This window comes from Cervus canadensis, chromosome 32 (assembly GCF_019320065.1).
Source record: "Cervus canadensis isolate Bull #8, Minnesota chromosome 32, ASM1932006v1, whole genome shotgun sequence".
Lineage (NCBI taxonomy): Eukaryota > Metazoa > Chordata > Mammalia > Artiodactyla > Cervidae > Cervus > Cervus canadensis.
The window spans coordinates 39,264,296-39,282,619 of record NC_057417.1 but is presented as its reverse complement, the minus strand read 5'-3'; the positions used below and the strand labels follow the sequence as shown (position 1 = coordinate 39,282,619).

At 63.0% G+C, this 18,324-nt stretch overlaps 2 protein-coding genes across 3 annotated transcripts in view; one reads left to right on the top strand and one right to left on the bottom strand.

Moving 5' to 3' along the window:
* The window catches only part of NPRL3 (NPR3 like, GATOR1 complex subunit), a 32,232-nt gene extending 23,609 nt beyond the window's left edge, over positions 1–8,623 (top strand). The window contains exons 8-13 of the mRNA XM_043456742.1: positions 767–923; positions 4,379–4,485; positions 4,878–5,007; positions 6,497–6,686; positions 7,322–7,514; positions 7,935–8,623. Of these exons, the coding sequence (XP_043312677.1) occupies positions 767–923; positions 4,379–4,485; positions 4,878–5,007; positions 6,497–6,686; positions 7,322–7,514; positions 7,935–8,100 (943 nt within the window). The 3' untranslated portion in view covers positions 8,101–8,623. The remainder of the gene's footprint in view (positions 1–766; positions 924–4,378; positions 4,486–4,877; positions 5,008–6,496; positions 6,687–7,321; positions 7,515–7,934) is intronic.
* Positions 8,567–15,785, bottom strand: MPG (N-methylpurine DNA glycosylase). Of its 2 annotated transcripts, none has more exons than XM_043456745.1 (4): positions 15,663–15,785; positions 13,531–13,764; positions 10,994–11,198; positions 8,567–9,008 (listed from the first exon to the last, which is right to left on the bottom strand). In XM_043456745.1, exons 1-4 carry the CDS (start codon positions 15,684–15,686, stop codon positions 8,584–8,586), a joined length of 888 nt encoding a protein of 295 aa, XP_043312680.1. In that variant the 5' UTR covers positions 15,687–15,785; the 3' UTR covers positions 8,567–8,583. The 2 variants fall into 2 exon arrangements, with proteins under 2 accessions (XP_043312680.1, XP_043312678.1); XM_043456743.1 differs by lacking the exon at positions 15,663–15,785 and adding an exon at positions 15,293–15,584.
* Positions 15,786–18,324: the final 2,539 nt, after the last annotated feature.

The following is an 18,324-nucleotide window of genomic DNA, read 5'->3' as shown; positions in this document are numbered from 1 at the left end:
ACTCCCGGGGTCTCTGCTTGAACCAGAACTTGTGGGATCTGTTTGTCCATTTCACTGATTTCCTGCAAGGAAACCACAGAGCCCAGTCTTCTGCCTTCCCCTCCCCCACCAAGTTCTCTGTCTCCTTAAATGTCTTTTAACCAGAAAAAGAGATCTGGGCATGGAACAGCAGATGTTTCGATGACAGAAAGCAGAGCACTGTCTTCCTCCCTCACCCAGGCCCCCGCCTGTCCGTGCCCTTCCTCCTGGGCTTCCTTCCCAGCGTTGTGTCTAGTAGTTCTGTTCATAGTCTGAGGTGGGGCTTTCGCTTTTCCCATGTGTTGTGTGCTGTGCTTTGCAACCCCACAGACTTTCGCCCACCAGGCTCCCCTGTCCATGGGATTCTCCAGGCAAGAATACTAGAGTGGGTTGCCATGCCCTTCTCCAGGGGATCTTCCCGACCCAGGGATCAAACTCAGGTCTCCTGCATTGCAGACGGATTCCTTACCATCTGAGCCACCAGGAAAGCCCTATTTGGGACTGTTTCTTTGGGAAGGGCTGACTCATTTCTCAGTCAGCCCGTGTTTGCAGGCAGTCCCAGAAGTGGGATGGAGCTGGGTCATCAGGGCTCCTGCGGTTCTTTCTGCTGGCAGCAGTGATCCTCGCAGGTTTTTAAAGGCCTCAGGGCACAACCCTGTCTTCCAGTTCCTCCCGCGGCCTCTTCTCCAGGTGCCCACCCCGAGAGTCCTGGGCTGCTTGTCCCGCTGACTGTTTCTCTTCCCTGCAGCCCGTACCACGCCCTGCTGCTGCTCAGTGATGAGAAGTCCCTGCTGAGTGAGCTCCCCCTTGATTGCTCCCCGGCCCTGGTGCGCGTGATCAAGACCACGTCCGCTGTGAAGAACCTGCAGCAGCTGGCCCAGGACGCAGACCTGGCCTTGCTGCAGGTACCTCTGGGGGCTTGGGATGATACCCTAGGTGGGTAGGATGGGCAGTGGGGGGCGGCTGGATGTGTCACAGGAGGCACCTCAAGCTGCCTCCCGAGGGCCATTAGTCCAGCTGATAGCCACTGCACGGCCTGCCACAGTGATGGATCTGGAGTCAGACTGGCCTCTGGGCTGTAGGCCTGACTTCCTTCTGAGTGTCTGTATTGTGGTGGGGGTGCTGGGCTGTGGCAGAGAGGAGTGAGGCCTTCATGGTGCCGGGTGACCAGACTTGGCCCCTGTGGGAGCGTGCAGAGCAGGACCACACCCTGTGGCGTGCGGGCCTGTGTTCTGTGCGAGGGGCCATCTCCTGCCGAGTCACGTGCCTGGGGGCTGCCCTTTCTGATCAGATGGCGGCCCCTCCTCTTTGGCCATAGATCTGGTGGAACAGTGGGCAGGGCTTAGAGTGAGGAAAAGCATAGGAAGAAGCTGGAGGCTGGGGCAGGGGGCGCCTCCAGTGACAGCCTGAGGGGGACCCTGGGTCTGGAATGGGGCAGCACGTGGCCACCAGGGGGCAGCGGAGCCCGGGCCAGGGGCCACGGCTCCTGCGGAAGCTGGGACAGAGCTTTCTCAGGGCCCTGTGAGGCACCTCCAGGGGGCCCGCGGTCTTTGCTCCTCAGCACATTCATTGTTGTTGTTCGGTCGCTAAGTCATGTCCAACTCTTAGCAACCCCGTGGACGACAACACGCCTTTGTCCTCCACTATCTCCCGGAGTTTGCTCAAATTCATGGCCATCAAGTCAATGATGCCATCCAACCATCTCATCTTCTGTCATCCCCTTCTCCTTTTGCCTTCAATTTTTCCCAGCATCAGCATCTTTTCCAATGAATTGGCTCTTCGCATCACTTGGTCAAAGTATTGGAGCTTCAGCATCAGTCCTTCCAATGAACATTCAGGGTTGATTTTCTTTAGGATTGACTGGTTTGATCTCCTTGCAGTCCAAGGGACTCTCAAGAGTCTTCTCCAGCACCACAGTTCGAAAGCATCAATTCTTTGGTGCTCAGCCATTATGGCCCAATTCTCACATCTGCACATGACTACTGGAAAAACCGTAACTTTGACTATATGGACCTTTGTTGGCAAAGTGATGCCTCTGCTTTTTAATATGCTATCTAGGTTTGTCATAACTTTCCTTTCAAGGAGCAAACGTCTTTTAATTTATGGCTGCAGTCATTGTCCAGAGTGATTTTCTAGCCAGGGAAAATAAAATCTGTACTTTTCCCACATTTTCCCCATCTGTTTGCTATGAAATGATAGGACTGGATGCCATGATCTTAGTTTTTTTAATGTTGAGTTTTAAGCCAGCTTTTTCCACTTTCCTCTCACCCTCATCAAGAGGCCCTTTAGTTCCTCTTGGCTTTCTGCCATTAGGGTGGTATTATCTACATATCTCAGGTTATTGATTTTTCTCCCACAATCTTGATTCCAGCTTGTCCTTCATCCAGCCTGGCATTTCGCATGATGTACTCTAGACATCAATAAATAAGCAGGGTGACAATATACAGCCTTGATGTACTCCTTTCCCAGTTTTGAACCAGTCCCTTGTTCCATGTCTGACTCTAACCGTTGCTTCTTGACCTACTCTTTAAGAATTCCCATCTCTAAGAATTTTCCATGGAGATGGGAACATTAGTACAGTAGGGGAGCTTGTTCACCAGGCCCGACTCTCATGCCATTTTCCCCCCAAAGCAGCCTTTTGGGATTCTGTTGTCTAGAATCCTTCCCCCATCTTTACCCCCTGAGCTGTGTCCACCCCATGTGTGAATGTTTATTGACCTGTGCCTGGTGTCTCACATGGGGTCCTGGACTGCCTTCCTAGCACCCAGGAGACACAAGCCTCGGAGGCGCTGGCCGCGGTGTGTGCAGCGTTGCGCGGCGTCCTGACCGGTGCTGCTGAGGGCAGATGTTGTGTGTGTGTAGCTCTGAGGGGCCCTCTCTGCTCCTGCGGCTGCCCGACAGGGGCCTGTGTGGACGCGCCTCCCCCTGGCCACCGTTGCCCCACACAGAGCTCTGATGATGTCCCTTCTGTCTCTCCCTGGCCGTGGCCTTGCCATGGGGCCCCTTGCCGTCCACTTCCTCGCCCCTCTACACTGAACCTGGTGTGGATCGGGGTTTGCCGCTGGTGTGGTCACGCAGGGCCCAGCCCCGGGGGTGGACTGTGCTGGCCCCTGGCACTGCTGCTTCCTTCAGCAAGCGGCCCCGCAGGGGCCCCATGGTGGGAGGCTGGCGAGCCCGGCTGGAGCCCCTGCACAGATGTCAGAGAATGTCAGCCTCAGGTGTGAGTGTCATCAGGTGATTGGAAGGTTTTTGTCATGCTGAAACTAATATATTCTTTCTTATAAAAGTTCAAATATCACACAAATTATACACACAGAGTAAGTGTCCACAATCCCATATCTCAGCAGTAACCACAGTAGATTCCTCCAACTCTTCTTTATACACGTTAACACATAATCTTTGAATAACAAAATTAGGATTATACTTACATTACTTGTGAACAGTGGCCTCCTAGACCTCTGCATCCTAATGTGAGTGGGACTTTCCTTATGTGGGACTTTGCAGATGGAATTAACACTCTTGAGATGGGGCAATAATCCTGGATGATCTGGGTGGGCCCTCGTGAAAGGGAGGCAGGTGGAGAGGCTTTGACTACAGAAGAGGAGGCAGGAGGTGACCTGCAGAAGAGGTGACCGCGGAGGCCAAGGTGGGAGGCATGGTCTCACCTCACCTCACGCCAGGAAGAGCAGCTTGTATCTTGGAGGCAAAGATCAGTGTCCCTGCCAACAGCCTGACTCCAGCCCAGTGCCCCCAATTTCAGGTTTCTAGCCTTGAGTGGGTGCTCTGGCTGCAGGGAGAGGGGATGTGGACCCGCTGGGTGAAGTTGGTGGCAGAGACGGAGGGGAAGTGAGCCTGTTTCCTTTAAAGCCACTGTCACTGGGACTTGGGGTGAGAGGGAGGGTCAGCAGTGGGACTGAAACATCCTTTGTGTTTGAGTTGGGGTCACTGGAGGTGTTTGCTGAGACGAGATGGGGGTGTTTTGGCGCTGTGCCCGCAGGCACTTGGCTGTGGTGGTCAGGGTGAGCACTGCCCAGTGCCGTGGTCTCACCCTGGCCCTCCCTCCTGGCGCTGTGGTCTGTCTGTGGGCCATCCTGATGTCTTGAGAGCCCAGGGCAGCAGGACAGAGGGAGGTTCTCCAGGGATGAGTGAGGGGTGGGGGTGGGTGCAGCGACCCCTTATCCACTGTCCTGGTGGGCTAGGGGCCGGCCTCTGCCAGGAGGAGCAGCCAAGATCCTCGCGCAGCCGCGTTGACCTTGTCCTGGCTGCCCCAGGCGTCCGTGCCCGTGCCAGCCGGGACAGCTCAGGGACCGGTGGTGGAAGGGTCGGCCTCCCAGCACTGTCCTCCGCCCCCTCCCTGCAGGTTTTCCAGCTTGCAGCCCACCTGGTGTACTGGGGCAAGGCCATCGTCATCTACCCGCTGTGTGAGAACAATGTCTACATGCTGTCTCCCAACGCCAGCGTGTGTCTGTGAGTCCCTCTGGCTGCCAGGGCCCCCAGGTGGTGCTTCCAGCTCAGCCAGGACCGTGTCCCAGTTCTGGCCTGGTCCCACTCCTCCAGCGCCACCCAGGCCCCTGCTGCTCTGCACTTGCAGCCTCTGGGAAAGGTCTGCGCCTGCCCACGCCTGCTGGCCAGTGGGCCCCAACAGGGTGCCTGCTGGGAGGTCAGGAGCCTGGGTCCTGACGTGGAGGCTCACAGGGGCTGCGGTGTGGGGAAGGCATCTGGGCTCTGTCCTCACTTCACCCTTCTGGCCCCCTCACTGCACTGGGCCCCCTTCTGCCCAGCGCGGGCTCGAGGCGAGGACACAGATGCCTGACCGAGGGGAGGCCTCTCGAGCTCAGGGATCCTCACCCCATCCCCAGGTATTCCCCGCTCGCCGAGCAGTTCTCACGCCAATTTCCATCTCACGACCTGCCATCTGTCCTTGCAAAGTTCTCCTTGCCTGTCTCCTTGTCAGAATTCAGGAACCCCCTGGCCCCCCCTGTGCAGGAGGTGAGTCTTGGGAGCTGGGGGACCCAGGGACCAGCCACTTGGCTTTGGTCCCCGATTGATCCCAGGCCCACAGAGTTGCTGCGCCCGGAGCCTGGGTTGGGGGCAGTGCTTGCGGCGTAGGTGGTACCTGCCCTGCCAGGAGCCGACTGCTGGCTAGGCTGTCTGCTGACACTTGGGCAGTGCCAGTCCCTGTGCGCACGGAGCCCTGTCTGCCCGTGGCAGGCAGTTCTCAGGGTCACGGTGGAGCTAAGAGGTCAGTGGGCAGGAGATCGTGACCACTCCTAGGACGACAGAGCCACCTGGGGGTCCTAGAATCGGGGACACAGGGTTTTGTTTTGCTGAGCCTGGGCCCTGCCCTCCCACTCCCTCTCCTGCTTGCCAGGGTCCCGATGGCCACGGGGTCTGTGGGTATAAGTCTGAGCTCACAGACCCCCAGGATTTTCACGTGTGGGGCCTGGACAGGACGGGTCTGGGTCAGGGTGGTGAGGGGCTGGCAGGGGTGTGGGTGTGGCGTGGTGGCCACCAGGGAGGGGCGAGGCGTGGGGAACGAGCCAGCGAGTTGTGTGTTTGCAGCAGGACTGAGTGCGGCCTGGGTCCCAGAGCCAGGCCTCGCCCCTCCCCCACTCCAGCCTGCGCCCTGGGGCCCGGGGAGAGAGCCAGGTGGGACAGGAGAGAGCCAGGTGGGACAGACGGCAGAGATGGGCTGGTGTTTCCAAGGCTTTGTCTTCAAAGCGAATTGTAACAAGTGCCGGGGCTGGTAGGCGAACCCAGTCCTTAAAAGCAGCCCTTTCCTCCTGAAGTTGTGAGTGCAGAGAAGGGACCGTGTCAGTCACCATCTGGCCCTCCCGGGGTGGGGTGTGGTCTGCTCCAACCCCAGGCTGGAGGCTGGTCTCTTGGTCCCTTCACTTAGATGCTGAGCATGACTGTTCTAAATGCCGTCGTTCACGGCAACGTTGGTTTCCAGGAACAGTGCCAGGTTGTGCCAGCTGAATAGAAGGCACACTGTGTGCATCCTCCCCCTCCCCAGTGGTCCAGATGGCTGGTGGCTTTTCTTAGCTTGAGGGGAGCTGGTTCTGATTCTGCTGGGTCCTGGGTGAGGCCGCCTGCCTCCCTAACTCCCGCTTCAGGCCCTGAATGTGTGCAGGTGCTGGCGGGGTCTCCTGAAGTATTTACAGTCCTTTTCCATTTTCCTTGCTGTGACTGGGTCACACATGCTCACGGTACACCCGTGTGTCCATGCCTGCCCACCCCTCCCACCAAGGAACCCCAGCAACAGGAAGGTGGCATGTGGGTCTGAGGACGTGGATGCCCCCACACGGGGGTCCCTGTCCCCAGCAGGCTTTCCAGCCAACCCAGGGGAGGACTGTCTGCTCTCAGGGTGCAGGCCACGGGCAGGGTCCCCACAGAGCCCACGGGCTGGGAGAGGCGGCACAGCACGGTCCTGCCGGCTCTGGGCGCCCCCTCTGACTTCTGGGCGCCCCGCCTGCAGACGCAGCTCGTCCAGATGGTGGTGTGGCTGCTGCAGCGCCGGCTCCTCGTGCAGCTGCACACCTACGTCTGCCTGATGGCCGCGCCCAGCGAGGACGAGCCCCGCCCCCGCGAGGACGACGCGCCCCTGGCCGCCAGGGTGGGCGGCCGCAGCCTCAGCACGCCCAACGCCCTCAGCTTTGGCTCCCCAAGTAGGACTTCCTGCCCCGGGCATCTGTCTGGGGAGGGAGGGGGGTGGGCACCCGGGCGCCCTCGGGAGAGGCGGGCGGCCGGGAGGCCCGACGGGCGCCTGTGATTGACCACGACACCATCACAGGGCTGCACTCGAACCCCTGCTCACACCACCCTCTGGGCAGCTGTGTCCCCGCGTGGATGTCTCTTGCCCCGCTGGGCAGCTCTGCCTCGGGGGACGGGAGGTCCTCCCCTGCTTCCCTGAGGACAGGGCTCTGCCTTGCTGAGTCGGAGCAGCCTGGCCCAGTCTGGGGTTGGAGCAGACCACACCCCATCCCTGGAGGACCATTGAAACCTGCAGCCCCAGGGCCTGTGTGGAGATGGTGACTGACACGGTCCCTTCTCTGCAGAGCCATTCGGCCAGTGTCCCCCTAAGGCAGCAGCCCTGAGCCCAGGTCCCCGGCTTGGGGATGACTGGCTGGCACCTTCTCAGGCTCAGTGCTGCCCCCAGCCTGCCCAGGGCCCCGTTAGTGGGAGGGGCTGGATGACCCTGGGGTTTGGGGCAGCTCCCTGAGGGTGTGGCGGTGAGCTCCCAGATGGGTGTGGGTGACTGCAGGGCCGGGGCCGCCGCTCCCTGACTGGTGCCGGTTCTCAGCCAGCAGCGACGACATGACCCTCACTAGCCCCAGCATGGACAACTCCAGCGCTGAGCTGCTCCCCAGCGGGGACTCGCCACTGAACAGGAGGATGACGGAGAGCCTGCTGGCCAGCCTGTCCGAGCACGAGCGGGCCGCCATCCTCAGCGTGCCTGCGGCCCAGAACCCGGAGGACCTCCGCATGTTTGCCAGGTGGGGCGGGGCCCCGTGTGGAGAGAGACGGGCAGCGGACCGCAGGACTGCTGCCTGCGTGTGGGGCGACTCCTGGACCTCCTTCCGGTATCCTTGTAGGGCTGGGCAGGGATCGTCCCAGGACGCTTGGCCTGGGGGCGGGGTGGGGCCTGAGGTCTGCACATCATGGGTGACACAGACTTGTCACCGCCAGCCCCGACCTGAGGGTATTGGGCATATGGTGTTCCGGGAGCATCAGGTTGTCAGCGGCCAAGCCTGCAGGCAAGACTCCCCCGAGCTGCAGCGGCCTGAAGGGTGGAAGCTACGGCTGCGCGACCACCCCCTCCTCCGCCGAGGGGCCGTGGTGGGAGCGGGTCCCGCAGGCTGTCCGAGCCCCCCGCCGTAGCTGTCCTCACACCCTCCTGCCCCCACCCCCGGCAGGCTCCTGCACTACTTCCGCGGCCGCCACCACCTGGAGGAGATCATGTACAATGAGAACACGCGGCGCTCCCAGCTGCTGGCGCTCGTGGACAAGTTCCGCAGCGTGCTGGTGGTGACCACCCACGAGGACCCGGTCATCGCCGTCTTCCAGGCCCTGCTCACGTGAGCTGGGCGGGGGCACTGCCTCTCAGCCCTGGCTCTCTCCCCCTGCGGGGCCTTGCTCTCCTCATCTTTGTCTTCAGGACAGCCTCAGACGCCCTGGGCTGGGAAGGTGAAGCTCGAGGCAGGGGTGTGACCAGCACGCGGGCCTCTTGAGGGTTGCATGCCTCCCACGCGGTTCTGCCTGTGTCCCTCGCCACCCTGTCTGCCTGTGGGCACCCTCCCCAGCCCCACCCTCCCCACTGTCCTGTGTTGGCCTCCCGGAGGCTGTGGCCTAGCGGTCTCCTCCATGGCCATCTGAGGCAACAGGACCTGGCTCAGGACGTCCTGTGGGGAGTTGCTCTCTCTGCTTCCCATGGGGGTGCGTCTGCCAGGGTGGCCTCAGGCCTGAGAGAAGGTGGGCACAGTGGCCCTGGGTCCTCCCGGAGCAGAGCTGGCTGCCAGGGGGGCTCTGGCCAAGGTGCAAGGGACACTTTTCTAGAAACAGCGTTTATTTCGTTTGTAAACAATTAAAGTCCTTGTGGGAGCAGGCCGTGGCTCCAGCCTGTGTGTCCCGCTCTGCTGCCCTGTCCACCACGCTGACCCAGGGGCTGCCCCGCACATAGAAGCGCAGGGGCTTCTGGGCCCACTCGCCAGCCTGCACTATGCCCACACGGGCTGCCACCACCACGGCTGGCTCACTGGGAGTGGGGGGGCCCTGCTCCAGCCACACAGACTCGTCCCTGGCCAGGTCACGCTGGTCGAAGCTCCTGTCGATGGCCAGGGCCTGGCATAGCTTGGAGGGGCCGTTGCAGAGCTCACGGTCTTTGAGGGCTCGTCCAGCAGTGCCTTTGCGGAGGGCGTGGCGAAGCTGCCGCATGGCCTCCAGGCCCCCCAGGGGCTCCAGCGCTCGGAGCAGGACACATGCCCCGTCCCCTGTGGGAGATGAAGCTTCCAGGCTGTGGTCCTCCTACCCAAGGCCCGACCAGGGGGACACCTGTGCTCACTCTCTGCCCAGACCCTCTGCCTGCCACCCGTCCTGCTCACCTGTGCCTCCTACGGGCACCTCTGGCTGCCTGCCCACCCGCTGGGGAGGGAGCTCCCTGGCTTCCTCTGGTTTGCGTGACTGGCACTAACTGTAAGGTCGGTAGGCAATGGAAGCCCCAGAGATGGCCCCCCACAGGCATGGTCCCCCCCACCAGGCCCCAACCATCTGCCCATGGGAGCAGCCCCCAGTGCACACGGGGTGCAGGTGAGCCCTACCCCATGACCCAGTGGGGAGAGGTGCCAATAGCCCCCCACCTCGGCCCCCCTCCCCCCCAGGCCACTGAGGGATGGCCGACACCCAGGGCCTGGGATTCCCCAGAGAAGACACCCCGTCCAGAGCCCTTGACCCCCAGCTGAGCACAGGGGTCCCTCTCTGGGCCCAGGATCTGCCCCGCCCGCTGGGATCTGAGGGGCTCAGCCCAACGCGTGGCCAGGCCAGTCCCTCCCGGGCCTGAGCCACACAGGGCTTCCCATCAGCACCCAGGAGCTGGCCTCCTGCACAGCCTGCAAGCCTTAACCAGCCACTTTTGAAAGCACGTCAGGACGGCCCGAGGGTGCCTAGGCCTGGGCTCTAGTCCCTTCGTGATTCCTGGGCCCGCCCTCACCAGCTGCACGGCTCCCTGTGGCTCCACCAAGCGCGCTGGGTGCCACCTGCACACAGGTCAGGGGCGCAGCTCATCCCTCTCTGAGGACGCGTGTGAGTGCAGCCCCAGCTCTTCCCACCAGGCCTCCCCGTCCTCCCCCCGGCCCCGCCCCTCACCTGCACCAGCTGCCCAGTCTCCGCCAGGCCCCGAGTCCCCGCAGGCACAGACTGGCCCAGCTGCCTCTGCCTCCCTCCTGGATGACGCCTGGCCCCGGCTGTCTGCACCCTGCAGTTTTCTGCTCCACCACCTCCCTCATCTGTCCGGTCTAACTGTACCCCGGAAAACGCCTTCCCTTCTCACCAACCACAGCCTCTCGTCCAAGTGCAGTGTCCCCTCACATTAGGGGTTGGTTCTAATGCCAAAGAAAAGTTTGGTGACTGGAAGGTTCTCCAGGAGATAACAGGCCCCCCGGGCGGTCCCTATCACTCAGCTTCACACACCACCTGCCTTCTGTGGGGCCAGGTGCAGGGCCAGTCAGGGCTCCCCGCATCCTCCAGCCCGTGGCTTGCACTCAGCATCTGCAGCCGTCCACTCTGGGTGATCACAACTTGTACGTCACTGGAGTTCTCCAGTGTGACCGGCAGCCCTGACGTCCCCAAGTCTTCATCTTGGGATGGAGGCTCAGCAGACAGGCGCTGGGACTGGCTGGCCAGAGTAGGCTGCCAGGCACTTCCTTCCCAGCACAGACCCCCCAGAAAACAGAGGTGGCTACCCACGAAGGGCCTGATGGGTCCCTCAACGAGGGGGAGCTCTAGATCAGCCTCTCCGTTTGGCACCACTGACCCCGGGGCCATGATTCTCTGTGGAGGTGGCCGTCCTGCGTGTTGTGAACGGTGCGCACCCTCCCTGACCCCTGCACATGGGAAGCACAGCACCCAGGGCTCTGACGGCCGAGAACACCGGACGTTGCCTCACGTTCCCCACGGTGGCAGGGTCATCCCTGCTGAGGCCCCGTGACTGCCCACTGGCAAGGCTCCTGCCCGAGCCCAGTGCACCCCAAATCGATCGCACCATTGTTTCCCCACAGTCAGCCCCTCCAAATCCTCCCTGGGCCAGCCGCGACACCAGCGGCCACCCGGGGGCTCCTGCACCTGCCTGCTCTGGGTTCAGGGCGACCTCTGTCCCACGGGCCCCTGGCGCCTCTGAGCCACTGGCAGTGCAGCCAGGGCTGACACCGCAGCTTCGCTCCCAAGGTGCCCCTGGCTGACACCTGCCCCCGGTCCTCCTCACCTCGGCTGGAGACGTTCATGCAGAAATACATGCCATAGATGAGATACACGTAGAGGGTTCCGGGCTTCATGAACATGCTACGGTTGCGGGGGGTCTGCCGGCCGCCCCTTGAATGGGCAGCTTCATCCTCTGGCCCCAAGTATGCCTCAGTCTCCACAATGCGGCCGCGGAGCTCTGTGCCGTCATCCAGCCGTCGGACTAAGATCTGCTTGGGAGGAAGAAGGGTGCTCGTTCCCTGCTGATGGCCCACAGCCTGGATGCCCCTCCCAGCTGGGGACGTCCTGGGTCGGCCCACGGTGCCCCCTATCCCGCTTGGCCGCCGGCCACAGGCCCTGCTCAGCGAGTGTCCCGTCCACAGGGCGCGGCCAGCCTGGGCCAGCCAGGGCCGGGGTGCGCTCAGCACCAGCTAGTCCTCGCGCCTCCTCTCCTGGGGGCCTGCTCTCCCCGCCCAATGCCCCTGGACTTGACGCTTGGCCTGGGGCTGAGCGGTGTGACGGGCACAGGGCCCTGCCTGGGATTCCAGGGCCTGTGGAGCTCTCCACCCCGCCCAACTGCAAAGGGCTGTCGTGCTCAGCACCCACCCAGCCAGCTCTGAAAGCAGCAGGACCAGCTGCCCCACGGTGCCCCCAGCCTGGCCCCCAGCCCCGGAGTCAGCACAGGCAGCGGGCCGGGGAGGCGGGCCTGGCGGTGGCTGCCTTGGACAGCACCCTGGGGCGGGGACTGGGTGAGGGACAGAGGCTGGCTGAGGACAGGACGAGGGTGGCTGTCAGGGGCTGTCCCCTGGGGCCAGCAGAGCACCAAGGAGAGCAGGCCTCAGGGGAGCCAGGGCCCTGAGGAGCGCTGGGCACGCCAGGGCTGGGCCCGCCCCGCCTGGAGCCCCCGTGCCTGACGCCTGCACCATGCAGCACTGCGGCATGGCCCTGGGAATGGCTGGCTGCTGCCGTGTCTGCAGCCCCAGGTCTAACTCAACCAGGGTTCACGGTGGAGTCTCAGGGACGGCCACCTCCCCAGGACGTTCTCAGCACCTGCCTTGTCCTTAGGCCAGAGCAATCGATCGGATGGCCAGGCCACTGCCCCTTAACCCATGGAGCCCACTGTGTCTGGCCAGGGTCAGGAAACAGCCTGACAGTTTCCGTGCCGCAGTGGGGTGGGCGGAGCCTCCCGCAGCCCTGTGCTCGCAGTCTGCTCCTGCCCTGGATCTCAGGACCATCTCTCAGACAGCAGGTGTCCGCTGCCCCTCAGCCCCATCACAAACATCTCCTGCTTGCTGGTGGGGGTCCCAAGAGGACCCTTCTCAGCCCACGAGGTGACAGAGTGGTCTCGGCTGTTCTGGCAACCTGTAGCTCCTTGTACTGACCTGCCTGAGGATGAGTGCATGACCCAAGCCTAGGATGGGCTCTAGGAAGGACATCCACTGGGAGGGTATGAGAAAGGTTCTCCTCCCGAAGGAAAGAGGCATATGAGATAAGACCCTCCCTTCTCTGCTGGACCCTGCCCTGTCCACCCTCAGGCTCAAACGGGCATGACGGGAGCCCAGGGGGAGCCTGTGAGGGCCTGGGGTCCTCAACGGGACACTGGACTCACCTGCCCCCATGTCGCTTCGTGTGAGATCATAACCTCTCCTAACTCCATGTGCTTTCAGGACCTCTTGGCCCCTGCAGCTCAGAGCGTCCTCAGGGGAACAGACTGCTCCCTTCTTGACAAATGCACACTTGAGGTCATGCTCCACTAGCTTACATTTTAGGATCTGTTCTTGGCATCAGTTTTCAAATAGCCACAGAAACTGACTCTCCTTGGCTATTTTAACCAAACGGTAGGCTTACTAAAGGACACGATGTAGCCACAGAGCCTCCAGGATGACCAGAAAGCCAGGGCTCAGGTTTGGCACCAGGACTATAGCCCGATGGTGCTCCAGACAGATGTGGCACATGCTGTGTGCACACTGCCTGGAGCAGGCTTCCCTGTGGGCCCTGGGCATCTGGCGCCCACCCCAAGGGCCGGGGCTGCAGGGGCTGCCAGGAAGCCAGCCAGTGGTGAGGAAGAGGCTGTCGTCAGACCGTCCCGATGCAGAACAGCCTGTGCGCCGTGGCCTCGGCTGCCGTGTGTGTAAGGCGCTACACACACAGACCAACTCCAGCAGGGCAGTGGCTGTGCCAGGCGACACAGGGCCAGCAGGGACGGTAGTCCTTGTGAGAAACCTGCCTGCCCTGCAGGCATCCCAGGCGGACCAGGGCCAGCACGCTCACGCCCCAAGTGGAAAGTCCGATGCTGCAGCTGCTGCCTCCTCACCCTCACTGCCCAGAGCAGGCAGGCACCCCAACAACCTTGGCATTCTTCTCAGTTGACCCTGCACCCAGCCCCTGCCCCAGGTGACTCAGGTGAAGCTCCTCAGGGCATGTGTGGGCAAAGCTGCTGACTGCGTGAGGACACGCAGGGCCAAGTCAGGGACGTGAGCCCAGCGGGAAGAGGGCTGTGCCCACAGACGCTGCCCGGTGGTGACTCTTCATACGGAGGCCATGCTGCTACATTTCCATTACCTGTCCGAGAAACGCCCGGGCCAGGGACACTGCGGGCTGGTCGAAAAATGCTGATCCCAGGCGAGCAGGATGGCCCTCTGGGCTTGAGAAATAGATGCTGCGTGTGGGGCCCAGGGTTGCGGGCGGCCCCAGGTGCAGCTCCTTGGGAGAAGGTTTCTGGGTCCCATCTGATGGGCTCTGATGCCGCCTGGCCTTCAACAGTCGCTGCTTTTTCTGCCCCATTGTGCAGGAAAGCTGAAATGGGAAAGGACAAAATCATCTGGGGAGGACAGATGGTTGTTCAGTGAAGTCAGGAGCTCGAGGACTCATTCAACTGCCTGCCTGTCCACCTCCTCATCTGCAGAATGGGGGCAACCAGCTGCAGACAACGCCGCACCTGACATGCTCCGCCCAGGCGGGGCCCGGAGGCCGTGGGAGAGGACCGCACGTGAAGGCAGTGACAAGGCAGCCACTCTGCCCCGCGAGCTGTCTGTACACAGCACTTAGGCAGCTCAGTGGCAGAGGGCTTCAGGGCCTGGGGAGGGGGCAGTGGCACCCAGGCCTGGGTCAGCGCTGGTCCCCACTGACTGCCACTTGTCACACGGTCCCCAAGTGGACTTCTGAGCTTCTGAGCCCTTGGCACCCAACCCTGACCAGGAATGTTAAGTCAGTTGTGACCCTAGTGGGGCCTTGGCCGGGGAACAGACTGGGGGTCGAGTCATCCACACCCCTTCCCCCCATCGGCAGGACTCCTGCTGTGCCTGACCCCTCCTGCAAGGGCCCAGAAGGCCTGACACCCCCGTGGGTGAGCACCAGGTCGCCTGTTTCCTTGGCTCAGGACACCCCTGATGAGTCCCCAGCTGTCCTGTGGCTCATGACTCAGGATGTCAGAATAAGGGGAAGTGAAGCAAAGATGAGGTCCCAGGAGTGAGGAGGCTCCACCGAGACCAGCACACTGTCTGCCTCCCAGCTGCTGCTGCAGGCCCAGGGACTTGACCACACACCCTCAGTCATGCTGGGACCAGCCAGTCTCCCAGGGAAGATGCAGGTGAGCACTGGGGCCTGGAGACCCTCCTCTGGGGTCGATTCCAGTGCCTCCCTGGCATGCGACCAACCCATTATCTTTAACCTAAGTGCTGACACTGTATGTTGTCCGGAGCCACTGGTCAGCTGAGAACGGACGCTGATGTGACCGTGCCTGTGGCCCAGCCCGTCTTCCAACACCGAGCGTGGGCTCGTGCTCCGGGACGCTGCAGCCCCACTCTTCAGCCCAGGTTTGGCTCCCGGCCTGCCCGAGGCTCCGGGGTGACTCTGGGTCTCTGCCCTGTCCCACCCTGGGCAGTGGGGGCTCATAGAGCTGCCCCGGGAGGGAGGCTCAGAGAGGCCTCGGTTCAGACCCTCGGGCTGAGGAGTGGGGTGAACCTGCTGTTGCACCCAAGAGTGACAGCTGCCCCAGAAAGTGACCTAATGTCTGTGCCTGTTTCACCTGCAGAAAGGGAACCAACTGTCTCACAGGGTGGTTCTGAGAATAAAACGAGAAGCCAGGGAAGTACTCAGCCAGCCTAAAGCGAACACTCACTGATGTTAGGAAGAAACACCCTCACCAGAGCGCCTCTGGGCAAAACCTGGGGAGGAGGGTCTCTTGCCAGGCTGGGCCGCCCCAAGGGAGGGCAGAAAACAGCCGCCTGGAAGGAGGCGCCCAAGACACCTGCCAGCCCTCCGTCAAAACCTGGGCGAACAGGGTCAGTTACAGGGAGAGTGTTTATCCGTCGGGGACACGCACTGGAGGGAGCGGTGTGCGGAAGTAGCCTCTCGGGTCACGTCTGCGGCAGGCGGGCTCCGGGCAAGGGCCGTGTGAGCCGGGCCGTGTGCCCAGCACGTAACCAGGCAACCGGGCTCGGTCTCTCCTTCCTGGAGGCCTCGGGCTGGGCCTCGACTCTGCTGCTGGCAAATGAGGCGGCCGAGCGGGTCCGACCCCGCCGGCAGGGCTCATCTAGAGACTGCACACGCAGAGGGGCGGTCCGGGGGCATGTTACTGGCTCCCGCTCAGGGCTCACCGCGGAGGGGCTGCGACTCCGGGGAGGGTCTCAGCCCAGAGCCTGTCCTTCGGCCGTGCGCCCTGGGAGGGACACGCTCCCGGGGCACGCACTCACCTGGGCCCCGCGACGCGTAGGCATCCGGCGGCTCCGCCGCGGCTCCGGGCGTGAGGACCCGCCGGCGCGGAGCCCACCCGGAAGCCCACCCGGAAGCCCCGCCCGGCCCGGGGGTGGAGCCGGCGCCTGCGCGGAGGAGGGCGGCAAGCCGGCTGCGGGCGGGGGGAGCGGGGGGGGGCGGGGGAGCGGGGCGGGAGCCGGTACGGGTCCGCCTCGGCGCGGGTGGAGGCCGGCCTGGGGACCCGCGTTTCCCGCTGGCGCCCCTGCCTGGCGCTCCACCTCCTATCTTGGACGAAGCCCGCGGCTGCTGGAACGCTTGCGGTGTGAGGGGGAGCAGCCAGCTGGGGTGAAGGGGAGCCCCGGGCTCCTCACCTCTCCCAGTGGCATGCCCCCCCTCCCCCCGCCGCCCCCGCCACACTTGCACCCTGCCCCACCCTCCCCCGCCGCAGCCGCAGAACGCACTCCTCCACCAGCTGGTGGTCAGACCTCCAAAAGGCCTGCTCTCTTAGGAGCCTTGACCTTGACTGGGCCCCGGCTGGAGGTGTGGTGGTTTTGGGGTACACGTGGAGTGCGCCTGAGGGAGGGGGCATGGGAGCCGTGGTCCTTGAGACAGCCTTCCTGGACTGCGGACGCGCATTACCTAGGGGGCATTTGGGTGGAGAGGATAGATTGGATGAGGGAGTGGGCCAGGAAGACTTTGTCCAGGAGGTGGACCCAGGCCTTTCTGGAAATGCCCCCACCCCCAACACTTACGGGTGGTTCCCAGGACACTGTCTCGGCAGTGGGACCCCCACCCCTCCCACCACCTAAGGAGGCTGAGAGGAGCCTGCACAGTTCTGGGGGTGAGCGGGCTGGAGTGGAGTGAGGCCAGCAGGAGGTCTGTGGAGACCCCTGACCACCACCCTTCCTGCAGGGCAGCGGCTGGGGGCGCTGTGAGGTGCGTCACTGCCCTTTGGGGCCACGTGGGGAACAGCTCTCTGACTGGGTCACCCTGGCCCTGTGAGGGGTACCCACGGGGCCTTGGGGAGCAGCTGGGCAAAGGATGGTGTGGGGGTGGGGGGAGGTACCAGGGCCTGTGGCGGCCGGGATGCACATGGCGCCTGGTCGGCAAGTCCAGCTGGGAGAACCCTGGTCTCCAGTTCCTCCTCCTTCTCCTCAGACCAGCCCAGGGGCTCAGCTCCAGCGCTGGCCCAGGCTGGGGCCCAGCTGTGCACCCCCACCTCCCAGGGCCCCCACGGGGACTTCCTGCGGAGGGAGGGGCAGCCTTGCAGCGCCTGCTGGAAGCCGCTCGGCTGTGTGTGGCACCAAGGGCAGCTTCCTTCCGGGGCTGGGCAATGTGTCGTCAGTGTGAACTTGTGAGGCAGGCCTGGATGTGACTCCCACCCTTCTTTCCTCCTCACCGGCTGCAGCCTTTCTGCCCCAACAATGCCTCCCGCTTCCGGCCTTCCTGTGTGCCCAGCCTCCCTCCCCCTTCCCTGAGGCAAACTGAGGCCACAGTTGGGCCCATCCTCCTGGGGGGCCAGGGGCACGGTGGTGGCTGCTGTTTTGGATTCGTTTTTATTTCAATTTCACGAATGGTGCGTGGACCTTGTAGAAATCTCGGGAGTTCACATATTCCTTCAGGACGTCTAATCCCCAACTTGAAGAGAGTTTTGGAGGGCAGCCCAGAGGGAGGAGACGGGCTGGAGCCAGCAGCCCCTTCTCCAGATGTTCAGCCCAAGTGCAGGGCCTTGCACAACCTCTGCCCCCTCCCGCCTGCAGGCCCCCCCCCCCGCCACCTCCTCCGGCCCCCCACTTCCTGCTTTGTGGTCTGAGGCTCCACCGCAGGCAGGAAGTGGTGAGGTGGTGGGCTGCGTGTTCCCACTGTGGCCTACAGGGCGGGCGGTGGGCTGGCTGGGGTGAGAAGCGGGTGCTCGGCAGGAGGAGGGGACTAGGGCCTTCTCCTCTGTCCACCGTGTGCCTGCCTGCTGGGCTGGGAGAGGCTCCTTGGAGGAAGCCCTCAGTGCTCTGAAAGGGGTTGGTGCCTGGGGGAGCTGCTCTGTGCCCTGGAGGGAATGGCGGTCTCTGAGCCTTGAAAGGACAGTGGCTCCATGAGCTCCCACCCAGCACACTGCTCGTGGGCCTTCTCTCTGTGCGGGGGCAGCCGACGCTGCCAAAGGGGCTGCACTGTCTCTGAAGCTGCAGCAGGGCCGCCTCAGGCGGGGGCCTCTGTGGCCGACGGGCCCGGGGTATGCGGTCAGCCCCCCGGCCGTGTCTCCCCTTCCTGGGGCTGTGCTGCCAATGCTGACCCCTGGGGGCCAGGTGCTCAGGGCCCCTTTGCCAGGCCCCGAGACATGGGGAGGGGCAGCTGCTTCAAATAGCTAGTGACTTCAGGCCACTGGCTGGCCTGGCCCACTGCTGCCTCCTCCCCAAATAGCCAGGGGCTGGTCCTGGGCTCATTCAGGTCCCCAAAGTTCAGGCCTGCTGAGCTAATTCCAGGGTGGCTGGTAGGGATGCCTCTCAGTGGTCGGGCCCCCACCCCCTCGGGTCCTAGAGTGCCATCTGCAGGCAGGGAGTGGTCCAGACACGGGCCCATCCCATCACCTGCACACATTTGAGGCGGTTGCAGTGAATTCCTCCTTCCAGGGCCTTAGAAAAGATGAAAGAGGGATGGGGAGCTGGG